This window comes from Pseudomassariella vexata (assembly GCF_002105095.1).
Source record: "Pseudomassariella vexata strain CBS 129021 chromosome Unknown BCR38scaffold_11, whole genome shotgun sequence".
Classification (NCBI taxonomy): Eukaryota; Fungi; Ascomycota; class Sordariomycetes; order Amphisphaeriales; family Pseudomassariaceae; genus Pseudomassariella; species Pseudomassariella vexata.
The window spans coordinates 1,934,236-1,952,349 of record NW_024467966.1 but is presented as its reverse complement, the minus strand read 5'-3'; the positions used below and the strand labels follow the sequence as shown (position 1 = coordinate 1,952,349).

Sequence of the window (18,114 nt, the reverse complement as noted above, 5' to 3'; positions counted from 1 at the left end):
GTGGAGTAAAGTAAAACTGGCCTTGTTGCGCTGTTTTGATTTCTCACTTGTAGTGTGGGGCAATGCGGAGACTTATTAACAATCACTGTATCAAGAAACCGACCTAATTCTCGATTTTCTAACTACAATAGCTACAGCAAGTCTCCTTCAAAATATCTCCAAACCATCAGCTTGAAGAGGTCAAGGGCAGCGGGGGGTATGTACTTTCAAGGAGTGTATACAGGTCAGCCATTCGTGCGGGAGATGCGGGTAGTGATTAGCGAGAAGAAGCGAAGATATGAGAGACCATGTTCATCCGTGCGTCCTGCATCATGCATCATGCCAACCGAGTCCATTCAAGAACTGTAAATCTTAGTATAGCCATGAGGTCTAGTAGCCTCCCTTGGTGGTGGTGCAGTAACCCTTCTCGGTGTAGGTCGTGGTGTATGTCTTGGCCCCTCCGGTGACAGTCGCAGTGATGGTCTTGGTTTCCGTCTTCGTCCCCCCGGGAATAGTCTCGGTGGTGGTCGCCGTTACGGTTTTGGTCTCTGTCTTGCCGGCGCCCGTTGCGGTGACGGTAGTGCCCGGGAGGGTGGAGGTAACAGTCTTCGTTTCCGTCTTTCCGACCCCTGTGAGGGTGACAGTAGTGCCGGGGAGAGTGGAGGTGATGGTCTTCGTTTCTGTCTTGCCGACCCCTGTGATAGTGACAGTAGTGCCAGGGAGAGTGGAGGTGATGGTCTTCGTTTCTGTCTTTCCGACTCCTGTGAGGGTGACAGTAGTACCGGGGAGAGTGGAGGTGATGGTCTTCGTTTCTGTTTTTCCGGCCCCCGTGAGGGTGACAGTGCTACCAGGGCCTATATTTTGATATCGTTAGCTATTGTTTGTTCATGTATATGAAGTACTGGATATTATTCTCCAAGTTTCATATCTCAGGGGCTATCTACCACCCAAAAAGCTTTACTCTGGACAAGGATCCATGTACTGAAAACAACGACATGAACACTTACCAGTAACCGTAACGGTTCCCGTTTTACCTCCACCAGTCACAGTTGATGTCACAGTTGCATAGCTGGTAGCATAGACAGTGGTGGCACCATAGCTGCCCTGTCATGGATGTAAGCGGGGGACTCTCCAGTTAAAATCAGTCCTTCACTTGGCGAATATACCTTGTCGGTGACGGTGACGGTGGCGCAAGCACTGGTCTTGGTACCATACCCATCATCCCCTGGGATCGGGTTGGCAGCCACGAGGGCACTGAAAAGAGGCAAGGAATCAGTAAAATTGGCCGCACAAAGATCAGAGCATTTTCCGATTGTGAACCGGCTTTTGGGAGACCCACGCCAAGGAAAGGACAGCACGGATGTTCTTGAACAGCATCTTGATGGAAGTGAGAGACTGGAGTATCGTCTAGGTTGGGATTAAACAAGTGGGCCAAGCGCTGATAGTCGGAGAGGAACGAAGGTGACTTTGTTTGTGTTTGATAGACTGTGACTGGATGATGATCATGAAAAGACGTTTACTATGTCGAGGATCCTATGGGCCTTTATAGAGAAACCTGAGGCCATATTGACCTCCAAGTTAACCATCTAATCCCGCTTCGAACTACGCTCAAGTTTCACACTATGACGAAAATAGTCGGATTCCCAGCGACGAAAACTCGCTGCAGCCTGCATCTGCAAACGTCTCCGAATATCGAATGAGCGCAGCACCGCTACCGACTCTTTCCTTGGAAACCTGGATTGCCACGATGCGAAAGGGCTGATGGTGTGATTTGAGTTTCCAAGTTAAGCAACATGGGAAGGCTGATGCCGGATCAATCGGACGGGCGGTCTGGTTGCCAGGCGAAGTTCGGTGTTGGGCAAGGCTTATTTCCCGTGACACGTTAGACATGGCCCCGTCCTTCGCGCCGTGGGACTCGAAAGCCCGATTTTTTCGTACATCAAAGCCTGCTGATCCAATACCCAACGCGTCTTCGTAAAGCAGCCTAGAGTCCCCAATTCTAGCCCGTCGGGAGCTGGAAATGCAGTAGTTAGGCCTGCACCTTGCGTTTAAGCTCCGTGTCCACAACGTGCAAGGCACTAAAGTCATGCAGGATCAAGTGGATATAGGCTGGACCCGATGCTATTCCATCCAGCTTGCTACAGCTACAGTTCGAATCCAGACCTGGAGGCGGTGCCTGCATTTGTGTGTTGTAAACGGAACCGCGAACGGTTAGAGGCGACAAGAGGATCGACAAAGGCTTTGTTGTAGGCAAACACGAGCGGAATGCGGGCGATGCTATAGGTAACTCAGCAGATTCGGTGACGTCAAAGGTAGGGGCCTGCGGGATGAGTTATCGTCGGTGTCCTCGCCATGATCGTCTAAGGTAGGCTTCAATTCGGAATCATGGCGTTCTTGAATATGATCTTCTCACCTATTCCTCAGTAATGCATCGTTCGTGTGATCGGAGGGAAGCTTGTGACCTGGTCTAGTATGCGGTTGTGGTGTCAAAATGGAGATCCAGGATGCCAATAAGCCACTTTAGGGGGGCACTGTATTCCAAACATGTCAACTTTCCAAAGGGAAGGCGGGCATGATCTACGTTGGATCGTGACACCAATATCCGTGTATGCATGTAAGCAGCCATCGGGTTCAAATTTGGCTTTTCATCTAAACTTGCATGACCGGACGCTGTTGGTACTACCCATAGAGGATCCGACAACAGTTTGGAAGGACACATGGAAGAACACATGGAAAAACCAGGAAACAAAATGTCTTGGCGAGGACGGCGGCGTTACATTACAGCACAGCCCCCTGAATTGGGCACAAACCACATCATGGAAAGCTGCCCCTGGTCGGAAACAGCTTCCAGCCTCAACTGTCAACATGCCAAGCCCTGCCCCACGGGGAAATTGATGAAGCGTAAGAACAAGCGAGATCATCTCAACAATGTTGACGTCGGAACCCGATCCGTACTTTTGAGCATTCTCAAGTAGGTATGTGCTTCCGAGATGCACATGACTTTACCTTGGTCAAATGAGAAAACGTTCCACGTTCTATTACGTTTGCTTGGGGTTCTACTGTGATCATATGGCTGCTTATGAGCGCCAGAACGCCTGGCCGCCACTGTCGTAAAGCTGCACGTCAGCTGCATGTCGGGAGCACATGGTAGCGCCGCCAGTTCTTCCACTGAATAACGGCTGCGGAGCGTAGTTGACGTCTGTTAAATCATCGCAAAGTCTTGCCAGACTTCTCTGGCACAAGGTGATGGTCACTGCAAGGAGTCCACAGCCGCCCCATCCAAGTGGCCCTGGAATAGTCTTGGGCAGCTACGTTTATTTTCTGGAATGTACTGGGTGTTGTCTTAGAGATCTCGCAATATCAACACTGAAGTCGGTGCTGTAATACTCACTAAGAAAATTCTCACTATAGCATTGGCGATGTGATGAGTTCCGTGATACTCGAGTTCGAAATGGCTCTACCGCATTTTCCTCCGACTACTAAGTGCTGGGAGCCATTATGAAAACTGGCAATGCGGTCGGAGCCTTTGCGCCACGCGCTTCCTGTCTAGGAGTCTTCAAAGAATTGTTCTCGGTGGAGATGATTCTGAGGCGTAACATCAAGATCAAATTCTCTGAAGGATGCCACGGCCGGGTTACTATACCATGATCGGCATTTGTAGGTGTGATTCACTCGCAGCTTCGAGGCCGAGTTTCAATGTCACTGGTATCTTCACAGCAGATATGCACTAGGAACGTCATGATTGTCCGAATTTGATTTTCTTTCTGTTCATGCTTGGAAAGTGTGAGGCAATCGCCCTGAAGCCATCATCCAGTTTAAAGCCGGCGAAGAAGCAGTGCAATAGTATAAACAGTGCTTCCGCCGTCAAACGTTCAACATCTAATCATAACCCACGCAATCTATAGCCCAACGAGCACCGAATACCTGACCATCACAATAAGGGAAATTAAGTCTCTGACGTAGGAAAATAGATCTCGCGAATCCATCATAAGATACCTGAATCCTCCCGGTGCCAACTTGGGACCGCATAGCAACCTTTATGATACCAAAAATATAGTTTATGAGTGATATTGGACTGTAGGCAACTGGTCTTTTCATTGAATGTCATAATCTCTGGAAAGTCCCCTCAGGAATGTACTGTGACGAGAAAGGCCTTGAATAGGTAAAAATGAGCGATGACTGCCCCACAGGCAGAGATTGAATGGTTCGAAGGGTGGATGCCACATTGGCGAATATCGTAGGATGATTGTGGCTATATATCGCCACAGGCTGGCACTTTTTGGTGTAATAACCTTGAAGGTCCAACAAATGGCATGGAGGCAGAAACAGAGCATGTTACCGCCGCAGTTGACTCCAACTCCACAGATTTATTCCAGCTTCTATTAGAATTGTAACGTCCAGTGGCAGTGTGCCATCAGAAACTCGATGGGAATTACAAAAGGTACATCGAATGATACGCCATGCCCTCCCAACCCATAAAATTACGTAGTGGGCTGTAGCCTGCAGATCTTCAATTTGCCAGTGCTTCAACCTCGCTTCAAGGACCACCACTTCTTGGTCATCTCAGAATCGTCCGCTGACGCCTCTCCGACTTTCACTTCCAAACCCTCTAGCTTCGGGTTCCCCAGAGCCTCGCCTTGAACAACATCGGTTGGCACAACTCCCAATCTTGCCGCTTCATCGATCGTAAAAGTGGCATACTTGTCCACTTCGTCAATCTCCCCCCGATGCAGCACGGGGAAGATCAGGTTCACAGCGTAGAAGAGCACAAACGAAACGGAGAATCCGACAAAGAAGGCCATGTAATAAAGCTCAGTCAAAGCTCTCGGCGCGGTGGTGATTCCTCCTGCACTAACGATCAGACCGCCAATCGTGGGAGCCCAGCCCGCCACCCAGCAAGGAATTACGCGCCAGTTGACACCATGCCAGAACCAATAATCAGAACCCTGCGGGCTGAAAAGGTGGCTCAGCTTGATCCTCTGGTGGCGCAGGATAAAGTAATCGCACACCATGACACCCATGATGGGCGCTAGAAAGACGGAGAAGGAGTTGAGGACGGATATGAAGGTCGCGGCCTCGTTGATAAGCTGCCAGGGCTGGATAATCCAGGCCGCAAAAAAGGTTATAAGGGCGCCGCGGCGAATGTCGATATAGCGCGGGAACAGGCCAGCCAAGTCGATGCCGCCCGCTACTGCGTTGGAGCAAACGTTTTCGAACATGGAGGTAAAGGCGAACGAAATTGCGAGGAAGAAGACGGCGGCTCGAGAGCCCGAGGAACCTTGGCCGTCTTGTATATGTCACGTTCATTAGTATGAGAGGTTGAATGATGACGAGGCTTAACTTACAATCCATCATGACCATCATGAGGTCTGGTGGGTTCCACCATATGTCGCCATAGATCTTTTGGCAGGCCGCCGTCGTAACCAAGCCCCCGAAACAAACGAGCACGCCGACAATCCAGTAGACAGTGATAGTGCCGATCAGGTAATCACTCTTCTTCTTGGCGTAGCGTGAGAAATCACTGCTGTTGGTCATACCTGCTGCCTTTCCGCCGATGGCTTGGTTGATCCCCGCCATCATGAGCCAAGAGGCACTCCATTGCGACGTGGCGGGGACCTTCTCACCCTGATAGAAGACTGGGCCGACCCCCTTTGCCGTTGCGACAGACCAGATCATCAGTGCGAACATAGCGACACCGCACATGACGGACGAGACGAGGAAGGGTTTCTTGAAGCGTTCCGGACGGATGAAGAGGAACGGGATGGAGACGGCCCAGAACACAATGAATCCGACTAGCTCGTAGGTAGTGGTGGGGGTACTCGCGCTCAACGTGTTGGGAATCGTGGCAAAGGACGGCCAGATGGCAGTGATGCAGACCCTGATCTCCTGTTAGATGCGCTTCAAGCGAATCCCAGGTATATGGGTAAAGGGATTAGTGCCACCATTGGGGATTCGGCGTGGCTAACTTACGTAACAAGTTTACCGCCGTTCCAGCCTACGAACGGGCGTCAGCTTTTACTCGCACTATGTGATGGGCACACGTACATTGTATGGCAGTCCAGATGAAGTTCAGCAAGATGCGTTGGAGTAGAGGGATGTAACTGGCACGAAAGCCCCATGCTTCACACGAGAGGATTAGCCAAATGGGCCCCACGCCAAAAGGGTTGAGCCAACGAGTGACGACTTACTGTACCTATTCTGCACTGTGAACCCAATATGCCATGTCAAACCGCACCAGGCCACCATGACGGCAAAAAGACAGCAGAGCGCCCTCGAAACAACAATAATGGCCATGGCCTGGCCCACCGAAAGCCCCTGCGTTAAAAATGTGTTTGGGGTTTGCCATGTCGCGACATTGAGCGAAGAACTTTGAACGGATGCGTCCAGTCAGCAATCAATTACCACTATATTGTGACGGAAGACTTACAGAGACCATGAACCGAAGAAGTTGAACCAACCCCAGGTCCGCCTGGCTGGTGGCAACGGGATCAAATCTCGATTTGACCATGCGCTGACCTCCTCGTAGTGCGACTCGTCGGAATCGAGGGCCACCACCTCTCTGACTTTACGAATGGTCTTAGACGCCATGGTACCGTAATGGGTATGCGACCTCTCGACTAGTTTGGTGCCGGAGAGAACAAAAGCTGCAGGAGTGCTAGCTTGTTCGTGTCATATCAAGCGCATTAAGAGTCCTTACGGATACCGAGTAATATCAACTAGGGCGGTGCCGAAGTGGAGATTGGCGGCCGGATCCGATGACTTGAACAGCGGAGGAGATAAGCGGCTATCATCACAAGGTGGAGTTCCGCTCATTGCAAATCGCTGCCGTTGTCTTGCCAATTTGTGATAACGACGGCACTTCTTGGCGTCGGGGCTCTGCCAACTTCCGCAGAGATGATTAAGCATGGTGGGGAATCTCACTGGTTGAACATCTCTATATACCATGGTTCTCATCCGGTACTGCCTCCCTGAACTAGGTCGACAGTAGTGGAACCTTATTTCTTAGAAGATTGACTACTTCCAACGTCTGTCCATTCAAGGTACCCAGCATCAGAACATTGTTAAATATACCTCCCTTCTCATCAATATAGCTTTCGCCCCACCATTGAAGCCCCTCCTGGAAGATGGTTGTCCCCAAACTAAGGATCGGGGTTGACGTCGGCGGGTAAGATATCAGCTTGTCCGCTACTGCCCGGCTTACGAAGATAGACGACTGATTATAGTGAGCCACCAGGACCAACACCGATGGCGTCATCATGGACCCGACCAAATCCTCTGAGGCCGGTCGCGGCATCGTAGCCTGGAAGAAGACAAGCACGACGAGGGACCCCAGCGATGGTATTAACAATGTGATTACGGACATGTTCTCCCAGTCACATATCGACCCCGGAGAAGTGGCCAGCGTCACCATTGGAACCACTCACTTCGTCAACGCCGTGGTCGAGATGGACCGATCACGGCTTGCGAGAGTAGCAGTGATACGACTGTGTGGGCCCTTCTCAGCCGATATACCCGTAGGAGTCGACTGGCCACCCAAACTCCGGCGCATCATCTGTGCGCATCGTAGCTTGGTGGACGGCGGTTTGGAAATTGACGGTAGTCTGATTGCCGAGCTGGATGAAGATGCAATACGACGTGAATGTGAGATTATCAAATCCAAGGGGATCAAGAGCATCGTCGTTGTGGGGATATTTAGCCCCATCGATGTGCATTTCAAACAGGAAGAGAGAACAAAAGAAGTCATTCGCGAGGTGTACCCCGAGGCCGACGTGGTTCTCTCTAAGGAAGTGGCCAATATTGGTTTTCTTGAGCGAGAGAATGCCGCGATTCTCAATGCGTCGATCCTGGCGTTTGCACGACGCACGATCCACTCATTTCAAGACGCAGTGTCACGACTGAACTTGCGGTGTCCGGTATTCGTTACTCAGAACGATGGTACCATTTTGCCAGCCAGTTCTGCGGCCAGACTTCCGATCAGGACCTTTTCGAGTGGGCCTACGAACAGCATGAGGGGTGCGGCTTTCTTGACGCAGCACCTGGACCGGGAGAAAATCATGGTAGTTGACATTGGTGGAACGACGACGGATGTTGGTTTACTACTCGAAAATGGATTCCCTCGTCAAGCTGCTGCGTATAGTGAGATATGTGGCGTGCGAACCAACTTCTCGTATCCGGACGTGAGAAGTATTGGCCTAGGGGGAGGGTCGATCGTGGCTAAAGGCAAAGATGGAAAGCTTACAATCGGCCCTGAATCTGTCGGCTACCAGATCCAGGAAAAGGCGTTGGTTTTTGGTGGCACCGTCCCTACCGCTACGGACTACACCGTGCTGGGAAACAAGGAGTTGGACATTGGAGACCGCTCTAAACTTGAAAGCACACAGCTGCGGGCTGATCTGGCAGACTTCCAGGCCAATGTCAAGTCTATGCTGGAGCGAATAGTGGATACGATGAAAACGTCTCCAGAGGATATCCCGGTGGTGCTCGTAGGTGGCGGTGCCGTGATTGCGCCAAAAACGCTGGTCGGAGCCAGCAGGGTCATCATGCCGGACTGGTCTGGCGTTGCGAACGCAATCGGTGCGGCTACCGCGCGGGTAAGCGGCGTGGTAGACTCGATAGAGAGCACGGAATCGCAGACGGTGTCTCAAGTTATCGCGACCCTGTCGGAAAGAGCTATTGAAAGGGCCGTTGAAAATGGCGCGACTAGGGAATCGATCAGCATCGCAGAAGTTGAGAGTTTCCCATTGCAAGTAAGTTGTATTCGGTGTCAGGTCCGCGAGTAGTACTAAAGATTTGTTGCAGTATGTGGCCAACCAATCTCGGATCATAATCAAGGCGGTAGGAGACTTTGACTTCTCAAGGACGGATTTCGAATGCTTAACGACCATCGACGGTGATACGCACGATTTCGACGCCAGTCGGGCCGGCCACGAAGAGCAAATCAACAGTGATGCCCACGACAAGGAAGATCCAACGGAAGGCTCACTCAGCCTCACCCAAAATGAGATCGATGAGTACAAGCCACATGTCATCGACCGGCAATGGTACCTGTCGGAAACAGATCTGGACTGGATCACGACAGGATGCTACATCCTTGGCACAGGCGGAGGAGGCAGTCCTTATCAGCACATGTTGAGACTGCGAGAAATGCTCCGAGCTGGAGCAACGGTCCGGATCATCTCCCCGTGGGATCTCAAGGACGAGGACCTCGTGGCCTGTGGCGGCGGCAAGGGGTCGCCCCAGGTGTCGATAGAGAAGCCGTACGGAGACGAGTGCGTTCCCCATTCCTGCTTGTTATATACGTCATTACTCACAAGCATTGTTTAGAATGATGGAGTCACAACGCGAGTTGTACCAGTACCTCAAGATCAAGCCGCATGCCGTCATCCCCTTGGAAATAGGGGGTGGCAATGGCTTGCAGGGATTGATCATTGGAGCATCGACCAACATGGATATTCCATGTGTGGACGGGGATTGGATGGGAAGAGCCTACCCCATATCTCATCAGACGACTCCAGTGGTGTTCGAGAAGAAAGCGACAATGATTCCGTCTTGCATTTCCGATGGCAACGGGAGGGTTATGGTAGGCCCAACTCTGACAACCGTCCTAATTGAACAATACGCAAGATGAACCGCGCTGACTCGTGTCCCAGCTCATGACCAAAGCTAGAACAGAATTAGACGCTGAGCGCGCATTTCGCGCTGCACTCTCACAGATGGGATCCCACGTCGGATGTGCAAAGGGGCCAATCAGCGGCGCCAACACCAAATCCTGGGTCGTGGAAAACACAATCTCGCTCTCTTGGAGGATTGGGCGAGCCGTCGCGTTGTCCCGTTGCTCAAACACCATCGACACAGTTGCCGAGTCAATCATCAACGAGGTAGGGGGTTCGGATTCGGCAAAGATCCTTTTCAAAGGTAAGATTGTCGGGGTAGAAAGGATCACGAAGATGGGGCATGCGTATGGAGAGGTCGTCATAGAGGCGTCCACGTCAGGAGACAAGGGTACGGATGCAGTCGAGCGGTTGAGAATCCCATTCAAGAACGAGAACATACTGGCAAAGAAGACTCGTGCGGGGGGAAACGAGGAGGTAAGTCTCAATATCGACTGTAGACTCAACGTTTCGAGCTTTCTTTGTAAATTGCTGACTGCTGCCCCGACCAGATCCTCGCAATAGTGCCCGATCTCGTGTGCGTGATCGACGCTCAAAACGGAGAGGCCATTGGTACACAGGAGTATCGATACGGCTTACTCGTAATCGTCTTAGGCATAACCGCATCTGAGAAGTGGACGTGCACCCCGCGCGGCATCGAAGTCGGCGGCCCCAAAGGTTTCGGCATGAACGATCTCGAGTATCGGCCTCTGGGAAAATTCCAGAAGCCGAGAAGTGTCATCGACGAGTTCAATAGAGTGGCAGATTCTGGGCGCATAGATGGCACTCTTCATGCCGGCGGACCATAGATTTTCTTTCCCCGCCTTGCGCCGTGCCGCCATACTTTGAACCGTCACCCGAAAGGTGCTGTTGCTGTGGCACAGGGATCCGAGTTTTGGCAGAGTTGCCTGGCCGGGTGGCCAGGATAGCATCCCCAAACGTAATTAAATCGAATGCTTCTCCCTCTTAGTGATGTGCCTTCCCTTTCTGTTTAGTCTTTGCGTAGAGTAAGCCACAGACATTGCAAAGCGTCCCTGGTCCCTCCGGACCCTTGCGCCATTCGGGGGTGTCAGTCCGGCCACATTTGTGACAAGACGACTCCTCTTTCGAAAGCTATTCAAACTTAGCGGGTACTCAACTGGCACAAGCATGAGACGAAACCTACGTGTATGCGTTTGGAACTGCTAGAATGTGCAGAAGTCCATTGTTGGATCATTTCGCGATTCTCCAATCGTTTGCTCTTCCGCTTATTGGACCTCACCCCGTAAGCTCTGGCGGCAGAGATGCCTCCGACGCTCCGAGCTATTTCGTTCGTGAGCTGCGACATGAACGCCACGTCGCTGTCGCTCATCATGGCTATCGGCCTGCGAGGGGCAGCTTTATCATCACATCCCAGCATATTTCCCGTAAAGTCGAGAAGATGCTTGGCGCTGCCATGGATCTAAACAACGACATTGCTCATGAGACATCTGGAAACAGCAGAACGATCGATAAGACGGACGGCACTTACCGTATATAAGCTTTCCGCAATTTTGATCTCTTTCAACCAAAACTGGTGATTGCCATGAGACCCGAGATCCCCATCAGGCCCAATCCTTGCTACAGCATCTTCAGTAACGGGCTGGACGGTCGATGAAGATTCTGCCTTCGTCTCTTGCGGGGGCGCGAGACGAATTGGTAGCGAATTCATCTAATTGCAGTGATGACGCGACAGAGGTAGGAGACGATGGTATGTGTGAATGAACAGACTGAAACCCAAGATCGCAGTCGCTGTACTAAGACGCAGAGATCGGGAACCAAAAAAGCGTGTGTTCGCATCAAAGTATCAAGATGTGAATCGCATGGGAAAGGTGTAGAAGGATGGGATTTGGGAGAAGTCTAGAATCGCATCTCTTCGGTTCAGGTGGTGAAACGGAGCCGCACGCTTTGCTCTGGTTGGCTCTATGTTGTTGATGCAGGTTACAGTTGGCCAGGGTTAGAAATTTTGTGGCGCAGGAAAGTTGATCAGGGTCAGAAATGTTCTAACCCTGGCCAAGTCTTACCAAGCTAACGCTAACGCTAGTCTAACCAAATAAATCATCATCACAGTATCAGAGAAAAGCTTGTACACGGAGAAAATGCGGCGCATATACAGCGAAATAGGAGCATATACATAGGGCCAAACTGTCTGGTATACATATGCGAGGCATATTCTAACAAGGCTCAGATAATAGAAAAAAAGCACGAATAGTTTATTAGGTACTGTAATAACCTAACCTAGAATATAACATATCATATAGGATTTAAGCATATATAATGCATATAAGGTGGAAACTTAATACGAAACAAACACCAAGCAATATATTTGCATTATAGAACCGAATTATCAGACCAAGCAAAACAACAGTTCATAAGCATATGTCGTACATATTCACAGTAGGTACCGTTTGATTACTGCTTATCGATGATTCAAGCTATTTCATATTAGCTTATGCACTGCCTAAGTTCAACATATATCATACCAGAGTTACGAGTGGTCGGCCAGCTTCCTCTACCACCTCTGCCACCTCTACCACCACGCTTGCAAGAAACTACCATATATTAGTATAATATGTAAGGAGTGTATATAGTGCTTAGACTTACCTCTCTTCCGGCTAGGAGTCTCCTGCTTATCGTCATCTAGAGCGGGAGGTTCTGTGAAGGTCAACCCTCGCAGACTCACTACAACCAGGTGACTTACAGCTGGAACACCTGCCATGGCAGTGTCAGATGGGAAGCCAATCATAACCCTTGTAGGAGCCCCGCCAAGCGTGGATGACTTAGTCGCGCTCCCTCAAACCTAAGTTGTCATCTTCTTTCCTTCGCTCCTTAAAGTAGAATCTTCGTCGATAGCACCTAATCGAGGTCTCTACCAATGCGATGCAACCCAGGTAGTGACAGGTTCTATAAACGTACGCTACATCGAATTAGTATATACTATTAATATGTTTACTAAGTCCACGAACCTTGCGCTTGCTAGAGGACTTAGGTGTACTAACGGCGGGCTATTCGAATACAGTTAGTATATACTTAATATGTGTGATAAGTTCAAGGAAAATGGTATATAACCTGGGCGAAGCTTATATGATGCCTTCACATGAGACCGACGTGTGCGTCGCATAGGCATTGTTGATACAGGAGCGGAGCTTGACTCCCGCTCCTGTACTAAATCTTCTATAGCCCTGGAGTCTGCAGTTTCATGCTCTATGAATTGGGCTATTTCGTCTATAGCCCTTGAATGAGCGTTAGCGTCCTCATCAGAGGGTATATTACCCCTAGCTGTCGATAAATCGGGGTCAGGTATCACACCTGACGGCTATGAAGTAGGTTCCGACGAAATAGACGCAGATTGAATAGGCTTTGAAGATGCTAAGTATAAGCTAAGCATATCCCGAAGGTTCTGAGGGATGTCACGCCGTGCTAGGGGTTGCAATCCTTGCCACTACTCCACCGTACCAGATGTCTTCACCAAAAGAGACCAATACCAAAGTCCCTGACTTTGATATCTGCAACCACTTATCAATCTGTTCAGACAGTGTAGGTCAATCACGTGACAACCGTCACAAGGGATAGGTTAGGCGAGTAGTTGTTCAAGTAGAGTAAAGTCGGTCGCCAGGGCTATTGATACGGATAAGAGGACCACCGCTGCTAAGAGGATTGATACGAGCAGTCAGACAGTCCTACTATTCGGTCTAGAAGTAGACTACACTTCTCGGAGGAGCTTGTCAAGGAAGAAGATTCGGAAGCTACTAAAGAGGACGAGGAAGATACCGGACAGCCAGGCAGAATCGAGAGAGGCGGACTTTGAGGACCTTGTTACTCCGCCCTGCGACTTTGACTGGCAGGAAGATAAGTGGAAAAAGAAGTGCGTCCTGGGGAGGAAAGAAGAGGAGAGAGAGTCCTGGGTAGGAAAGAAGAGAGGAAAGAGAGAGTCCTGGGGAGGAAAGAGGAGAAGTACGTTCTGGGGAGGAGAGAATATTTCAGTCAGATGACAAGGCTACGAGAGGAAGACTGTGGTGCGTAGGACACAGGATTCGGACACAAGTCGTCTAATCAGACTATCAACCCCCCCCCCCCCCTTCTACATTTTTTTTCTCGAAAGACACCGCTGCTATGATTAGAGGAGGATCTTTGCCTTACCCTTTATTTTATATAGGTTCGACTGTCTCTAGGGACAGAGACGAACCTATAGGGGAGGAATGTAACGGGGTAAGGCCGGACATCAGGGAAATAGGTTACGGGGCTAGGAGAAAGTTCATTTTCTCTTCTTTAAGAGGCACAGAGGCAGAGTACGACACGAGTCCCCCATCTTCACGCATCATCATCCTCATCTTCATATCATCATCTCCTTCTTATCTATATCTTCACCTTCGCTTGTCAGTCAGTTATTTAGTTATTTTAGTTATTCAGCTTATCTTTACGTTCGAGATCCTATTATCACGATACGAGTATCAGAGGCACATCCGACCAACTCGCGCACCAGACGTGTAAGAGCGAAGCTCTTACAACCAGTACCACGATCTTCGTCTGATCAGACCAACAGACGGGATCTGTTGGTACTGGAGCCGTCTGTTCAGTGTGTTAGGTGGTAGGTATATCCTACTGACCGCCTGACCCCGTTTCAATGGTGATCAGAGGGAGGCTACACAATTCGGAGGCTTCACGGCACTGAATCTCTCGCTCAGCGGACTGTACTCTTCAGGATCTCTCGTCGGATCGCGATTTCGCTAAGGACACGGAAGACACGGAAGATACGGAAGCCTCGGACATAGAGTTAAGACCGACAAACTCAGAAGGGCGGGGCTCCAAAGTTTCTGGCTACGAATCGACGATAAGGACAGCGAATGTGGGAATTCGAAGAGGAATTACAGGCTTCCGAGACTGCCGAAGCCACGACGGCCTTATAAACAGGATATGGATAGGGACTTGGCACACAGCTCGGCACACAGCTCTTGAACTCTTATTCAGAAGATAAGATACAGAGAGATAAGAGAGCACAGAGCACAGAGCAGTACAGAGCATAGGGCACAGAGCACAGCATCAAGGAGAGACGGAAATACGACAATCGACATCGGCAAGAAGGACAAGAGTATCAAGGGCATCGACAAGAGGACCAAGGAGATCAAGAGCATCAAGAGTACCGACAAGAGAAACAACGGCACAGTACCGAGGAATATAAGAAGAAGGAAATAGAAGCAAGAGTAGTACGGGATTGGACCCGGACACCAAGGCTTCAACACTACTTTTCTGAAGAAGACAGAGAGACTCGGATACAGAGATGCGATAGACGATATGAGACTCAGACACAGAGATACGACTAGCACGACAGGACCTATAGGAGAATAGTTCCTACGAAAGAACAGTTTTCCAGAGCCGAGAGAGAGGCCGCACAGCGAAAGCACGGAATCTGTTATTCGCCTAGGACTAATCAGACCGCTCCCGTCAATACCACCGAGAATCCGATCAAAATGGCTCAAGTTTTTACTATACTATATAAAATAATATTATTAAATACGCCGTAGGTGTTAACCCTCGGTACCTCTACAAGTACTCCCTTAAGGGGCTATAGATGATATAGCGGGCCCTTAAGCCGCGTCGGGCGGTTATACAGGTAAACTTGTAGCCAAACGACTACTAAACCTCCTGTCCCTCCCTAAGTCTGTGCTACAACCCCTGCCTGAACTACCGATAAGCGTGGTAATGTGGCACTTAAATTCGTCCTCAGGGGTGGGATGCTGCTGATGTGCAGAAGATGCTCGACTATTTTTTGTCGCGACAAGTCGTAGTATCTGCTAATTGGGGTTCTCGTCGAGCGTATACATCTCAACCATACGCTCAAGTGGATAGACCGTAACGTGGTCTAGACGCTCGCAAGAATCGCGGCGAGGGGGCGTGCTGCGCGCCTTCTATCGTGAGGGTCCGATAAGGGGTCGGATTAACGATTCGAATTCTGGACCGGCTGTCGAGTTATATTCCGCCGACGTAGTGCTTGACGGTTGACTGGCTAGGATGCTCGTAATCCTAAACTGCACCAATCTCCCTATTATCGCTAGGTAGGCGAAGTCAACAAGGTGGGCAGCGCGCCGTAAGGGTTGACTAAACCCCCTTGTGTGTCAGCTGCGGGATTCGAACCCGCGACTCGTCACCGACCCAAGTGGGCGAGGCTCAAATCGGGACTTATCTACCAGCGAAGTGACCAACTACACCAGCCGACTATACTATATATGATCCCCGATGTAGCGCAATACCCACACCTCCGCTTTGACGGCGATAACGTATCCGACTGGATTGAGCAGGTCGATCGGATCTTTGAGAGAGCTCGACTCAGTGATGCTCAAAAGATTGCCAAAATCCAGTACTAGACTAAGGACAGGACGCATCAGAAAAGGGTGGAGGACGCTATCGATCAACTTGACAGTTGGAGTGCTGCGGTAACGGCTCTGAAAAGTACCTTCGTAATCGGAGACCCCAGACAACTACGAAGTGCATACCAGCGCCTCAAAGACCTCGAGATCCAGCCTCCGCTATCAAATCCGTCAAAGATCTATACGTACTGTCTTGATCATAAGATCCTGGTTAGTGAGACAAAGGGTACTACTCAAGTCCCAAGCGACCTTGACTGTACTCGAGGCTTGTTTGAGGGAACCCACAGTCACAGCCTTGAAGGCATCATAAGTAAGCTGATATGACGTACGAAGAGATCTTCAAGATGGAGTACTCTCAAGCCCAGAAGTTAGTCCGAGGATGGGCGAAGACTAAGGTCGATCTGGAAAACCACAACAAGCGAGCCAAGAGATATTTTCCGTCTGATCAGGACAAGAGAAAAGCCAGCCAGATGTGACTGCTCTCACGGAGAAGCTCAGATCCTTGGAGATACGGTTATACCAAGTAGGTCCGTCTGATCGGAGACACCAGATAGAAGACATAAGGACTGCATACCGGCCACAGCAGCCATGGGGCTGTCAGCCACTCGTACACCAGGCCGTACACCAGACTCAAGGAAATACGATTAGGACTTAAGACAGCCCTCGTCAAGACAGCCCTCTGACGCATATTCTTCATTCAATTGACTCGATTGCAAAGGCTACGCATGCAATGATGCAAGAGAATGTTATCTTGCGTCGCGAGAACGAAGAGCTTCGTGAGACTAACCATGTGCTAAGCAAACGTCGCAGAACCAAAAAAAGCAAATCCAGTATGTTGGGCCACTTAATATAGAAGATGCACAAGTTCTACGGGCTATTAGGGGTGATACGGGTTTGGAAAGTGAGGAAGAGGGTGAAAGTAGTCGTCCTACAAGGAGGAGGGCAACGGGTGCTAGGCGCTGTGGCATTTGCGGAGGAACTGAACATAATGCGCGAACTTGTCAGGCAGATGTAGAAACAGATAATGAAAAGAATTCTGATTAATTTCTTGGATGAATACGGGTTGTTGTTGATCTATCTAAGATTAAAGGTTGGGAGGTCGTGAAAAGTTGGGCAAAGACCCGTGTGGGGCATTGACCTGTGGGTGACGTTATCTCTTTTAGGATTAGCATATGTGGGGCATATACAACACCACAAAGATCTGATACTGTGCATTATACCTAGTTTGGTTAAGCTTCCCTTGGCAAACTTGGCCAGGGTTAGAACATTTCTGACCCTGATCAACTTTGCTGCGCCACAAAATTTCTACCCCCTGGTCAACTGTTTCTGACCCTGGTCAGCTGTACGCTCGTTGTTGATGTCCAGACGGCCGGCCACCCCCGTTTGCCACCACGCTAGCGTAGTACTCGAGTAGGTTGACAGTTGGGTTAGCATACGCTAGTGAAATATCTATCAAACCCCCATCTCCACCTCCCCTGCTTTGGCCTGCCGTACTGTGAGACACGTTTGCTTACGTCTCCTAGGAAATAATAAAACCCGATACGCTATACTGCGCTGTTATACTCAAGTTATGTACCTATGCGATGGTATAGAACAAGTGTGTAACATGCACAGATGGAGCAATTGACTACCATGACGTCATGGTGCCTTCTTGGGCTGACTCATACAATATGATCGACTCCCGTTCCACTGGAGATACTGCATGTGATTTCCGTAACGGTTGAAGCTCTCAGTATAACCCACACATATTAACGGCGCTGCAGTCATGCTAAGACAGTGCTGACTAGCAATACGCAACTCGACCGCGTCCGTACGACGACTGAAGGAGGTGATAAGTACACCTTAAATGCCTCACGTTACGGCACACGAAATTATGTCTGCCATTGTACCCGTCCCGAACGCAGAAACTCTGTGGAACATCGAGATGTTGCGGACAACTTCACAACCAAGCTAGTTCCAAGTTCCTGGCTTCCTCCCCAAGCCCCTCTTCTCAGGAGTCAGTAATTTCAATTACTGATATGGGCATACTCAATTTTGGCTACGTTTGAGCCTGCCTTCGATGTTGAAACTGGCTACGGCATTACTTAGCAGCCCCTAAATGC

The 18,114-nt window shown here is 50.0% G+C and overlaps 5 protein-coding genes and 1 non-coding gene across 6 annotated transcripts; 3 read left to right on the top strand and 3 right to left on the bottom strand.

Moving 5' to 3' along the window:
- The first annotated feature begins 97 nt into the window (after positions 1-97).
- BCR38DRAFT_443199 (uncharacterized protein) lies at positions 98-674 on the top strand. The gene has a single exon (XM_040860863.1). The coding sequence runs from the start codon at positions 288-290 to the stop codon at positions 444-446; it is 159 nt and encodes a 52-aa protein (XP_040713239.1). The 5' UTR covers positions 98-287; the 3' UTR covers positions 447-674.
- A 3,700-nt stretch (positions 675-4,374) lies between these two features.
- BCR38DRAFT_443197 (uracil permease) lies at positions 4,375-6,703 on the bottom strand. The gene is made up of 6 exons (XM_040860862.1): positions 6,407-6,703; positions 6,168-6,346; positions 6,025-6,099; positions 5,950-5,974; positions 5,325-5,857; positions 4,375-5,266 (listed from the first exon to the last, which is right to left on the bottom strand). Exons 1-6 carry the CDS (start codon positions 6,565-6,567, stop codon positions 4,506-4,508), a joined length of 1,734 nt encoding a protein of 577 aa, XP_040713238.1. The 5' UTR covers positions 6,568-6,703; the 3' UTR covers positions 4,375-4,505.
- Positions 6,704-7,340: 637 nt separating this feature from the next.
- On the top strand, positions 7,341-10,438 carry BCR38DRAFT_349280 (putative hydantoin utilization protein A; the record flags this gene model as incomplete). The annotated part of the gene is made up of 5 exons (XM_040856480.1): positions 7,341-8,726; positions 8,779-9,248; positions 9,304-9,437; positions 9,796-10,097; positions 10,142-10,438. 5 exons carry the CDS (start codon positions 7,341-7,343, stop codon positions 10,436-10,438), a joined length of 2,589 nt encoding a protein of 862 aa, XP_040713237.1.
- On the bottom strand, positions 10,375-11,583 carry BCR38DRAFT_50496 (uncharacterized protein). Its single transcript, XM_040864909.1, has 3 exons — positions 11,140-11,583; positions 10,795-11,070; positions 10,375-10,742 (listed from the first exon to the last, which is right to left on the bottom strand). Exons 1-3 carry the CDS (start codon positions 11,317-11,319, stop codon positions 10,596-10,598), a joined length of 603 nt encoding a protein of 200 aa, XP_040713236.1. The 5' UTR covers positions 11,320-11,583; the 3' UTR covers positions 10,375-10,595.
- A 1,523-nt stretch (positions 11,584-13,106) lies between these two features.
- On the top strand, positions 13,107-13,890 carry BCR38DRAFT_476824 (uncharacterized protein; the record flags this gene model as incomplete). The annotated part of the gene is made up of 2 exons (XM_040863054.1): positions 13,107-13,184; positions 13,283-13,890. The coding sequence occupies 2 exons, from the start codon at positions 13,107-13,109 to the stop codon at positions 13,637-13,639; spliced, it is 435 nt and encodes a 144-aa protein (XP_040713235.1). The 3' UTR covers positions 13,640-13,890.
- A 1,868-nt stretch (positions 13,891-15,758) lies between these two features.
- BCR38DRAFT_t260 lies at positions 15,759-15,861 on the bottom strand. Its single transcript has one exon. It is a non-coding gene; the product is annotated as a tRNA-Thr (tRNA).
- Positions 15,862-18,114: the final 2,253 nt, after the last annotated feature.

Coding starts and splice junctions, on each gene's coding strand:
- BCR38DRAFT_443199 (XM_040860863.1), top strand. CDS start 288: ATGTTCATCCGTGCGTCCTGCATCATGCATCATGCCAACCGAGTCCAT.
- BCR38DRAFT_443197 (XM_040860862.1), bottom strand. CDS start 6,567: ATGGCGTCTAAGACCATTCGTAAAGTCAGAGAGGTGGTGGCCCTCGAT. Junction 6,347..6,406: donor TTCTTCGGTTCATGGTCTCT/GTAAGTCTTCCG, acceptor ATCCGTTCAAAG/TTCTTCGCTCAATGTCGCGA. Junction 5,267..5,324: donor CATGATGGTCATGATGGATT/GTAAGTTAAGCC, acceptor GACATATACAAG/ACGGCCAAGGTTCCTCGGGC.
- BCR38DRAFT_50496 (XM_040864909.1), bottom strand. CDS start 11,319: ATGAATTCGCTACCAATTCGTCTCGCGCCCCCGCAAGAGACGAAGGCA. Junction 11,071..11,139: donor TTGCGGAAAGCTTATATACG/GTAAGTGCCGTC, acceptor GTCGTTGTTTAG/ATCCATGGCAGCGCCAAGCA. Junction 10,743..10,794: donor GCAGTTCCAAACGCATACAC/GTAGGTTTCGTC, acceptor AAGTTTGAATAG/CTTTCGAAAGAGGAGTCGTC.